The 1,037-nt window shown below is 60.3% G+C and overlaps 1 protein-coding gene across 1 annotated transcript; it reads right to left on the minus strand.

Moving 5' to 3' along the window:
- On the minus strand, positions 1-778 carry H310_07498 (hypothetical protein). Its single transcript, XM_008872872.1, has one exon. It carries the CDS (start codon positions 646-648, stop codon positions 55-57), a length of 594 nt encoding a protein of 197 aa, XP_008871094.1. The 5' UTR covers positions 649-778; the 3' UTR covers positions 1-54.
- Positions 779-1,037: the final 259 nt, after the last annotated feature.

The raw sequence follows: 1,037 nt of genomic DNA on the forward strand, positions 1-1,037 counted from the left end.
GGATCGAAGTGTGACTGGTTTAATTCACGATAAATTACTACGGGGGTTTATAGATCATGGCAAACGCACGCGGCAGGGTGACGCCGTCCGCGTCGCTGCCGAAGGAGCGAGGAGGCATTGGCGAGGAGGCATTCGGTCCAGTCGAGTCATAAAGGCCATTCGCTGCAGTCGACGAGGTCCACCAGGAACGCCATCGCGTCGTCCATCGGGAGCACAGCGTCCCACTCGCTCACGTCTTGCGCAGTGCAGATCACGTCCGTTTTGATTTCGTGGGATGGCAGCTGGACGACATCCAACGTCTCGACGTTCAGCTTCACGTTGGGATTGTCCCGGTGGTCGGATGTCGTCGGCACGAGTGGTCGCATCTCCTGACGAAGAAGCTTCTCGCGGTACTTTTGGGCGTGGGTTTGCGCTTGGCGGGGCGTCCGGGTGCCGACGTACTTGGCGATCGCTTTCCACGGGCCTTGAGGATATAGTTCGATCGCAGCGAGGAACCGCTTGTGCTCGCATGAGGTCCACGTCCCGGTGGCCATGGCGGTCGACGAGGCCCGTTTTCGATCCACGGCGGGGGCACTCGAGTGCATCGGCTGCGGGGAAAAGTACTTCATGTCGCGGTGGGTGTCGGTGCCAATTCAAGAATGGCACCATTCATCCACGGAATTCCCACATCGGTCGTGCGACAAGATCACGGTGCACTTGCGCGATTCCAGCTGGACGTGCAGTGCCCCAAAGCACGAGGTGATGGCGACTGCTGTGTGGGGCAGCGCCGAAGCGCGAGAAAGGCCAGATGGCGTACGCACTCGCGTGCCATGTAGTCCAGGTGCGACAAGACCACCGCAACTCCGCCATTGTCCCATTGTGCTGGAGTCGTTTTGAACCGGGTTTGCGTGTGCGTGGCAGTCGGCATATCGGTAGCATTTTCAGTGTAGGGGCGGGGGGCACGCAGCAGGCTAGTTGGTCGGAAGCGCATCGAGTCGTGGTTGTAGACGTCGTGCACCGTCGCGATGCACACAACACCCAAGGGGGCTCCGACTTCC

Source organism: Aphanomyces invadans (assembly GCF_000520115.1).
Source record: "Aphanomyces invadans strain NJM9701 unplaced genomic scaffold supercont1.14, whole genome shotgun sequence".
NCBI classification, from domain to species: domain Eukaryota; phylum Oomycota; class Saprolegniomycetes; order Saprolegniales; family Verrucalvaceae; genus Aphanomyces; species Aphanomyces invadans.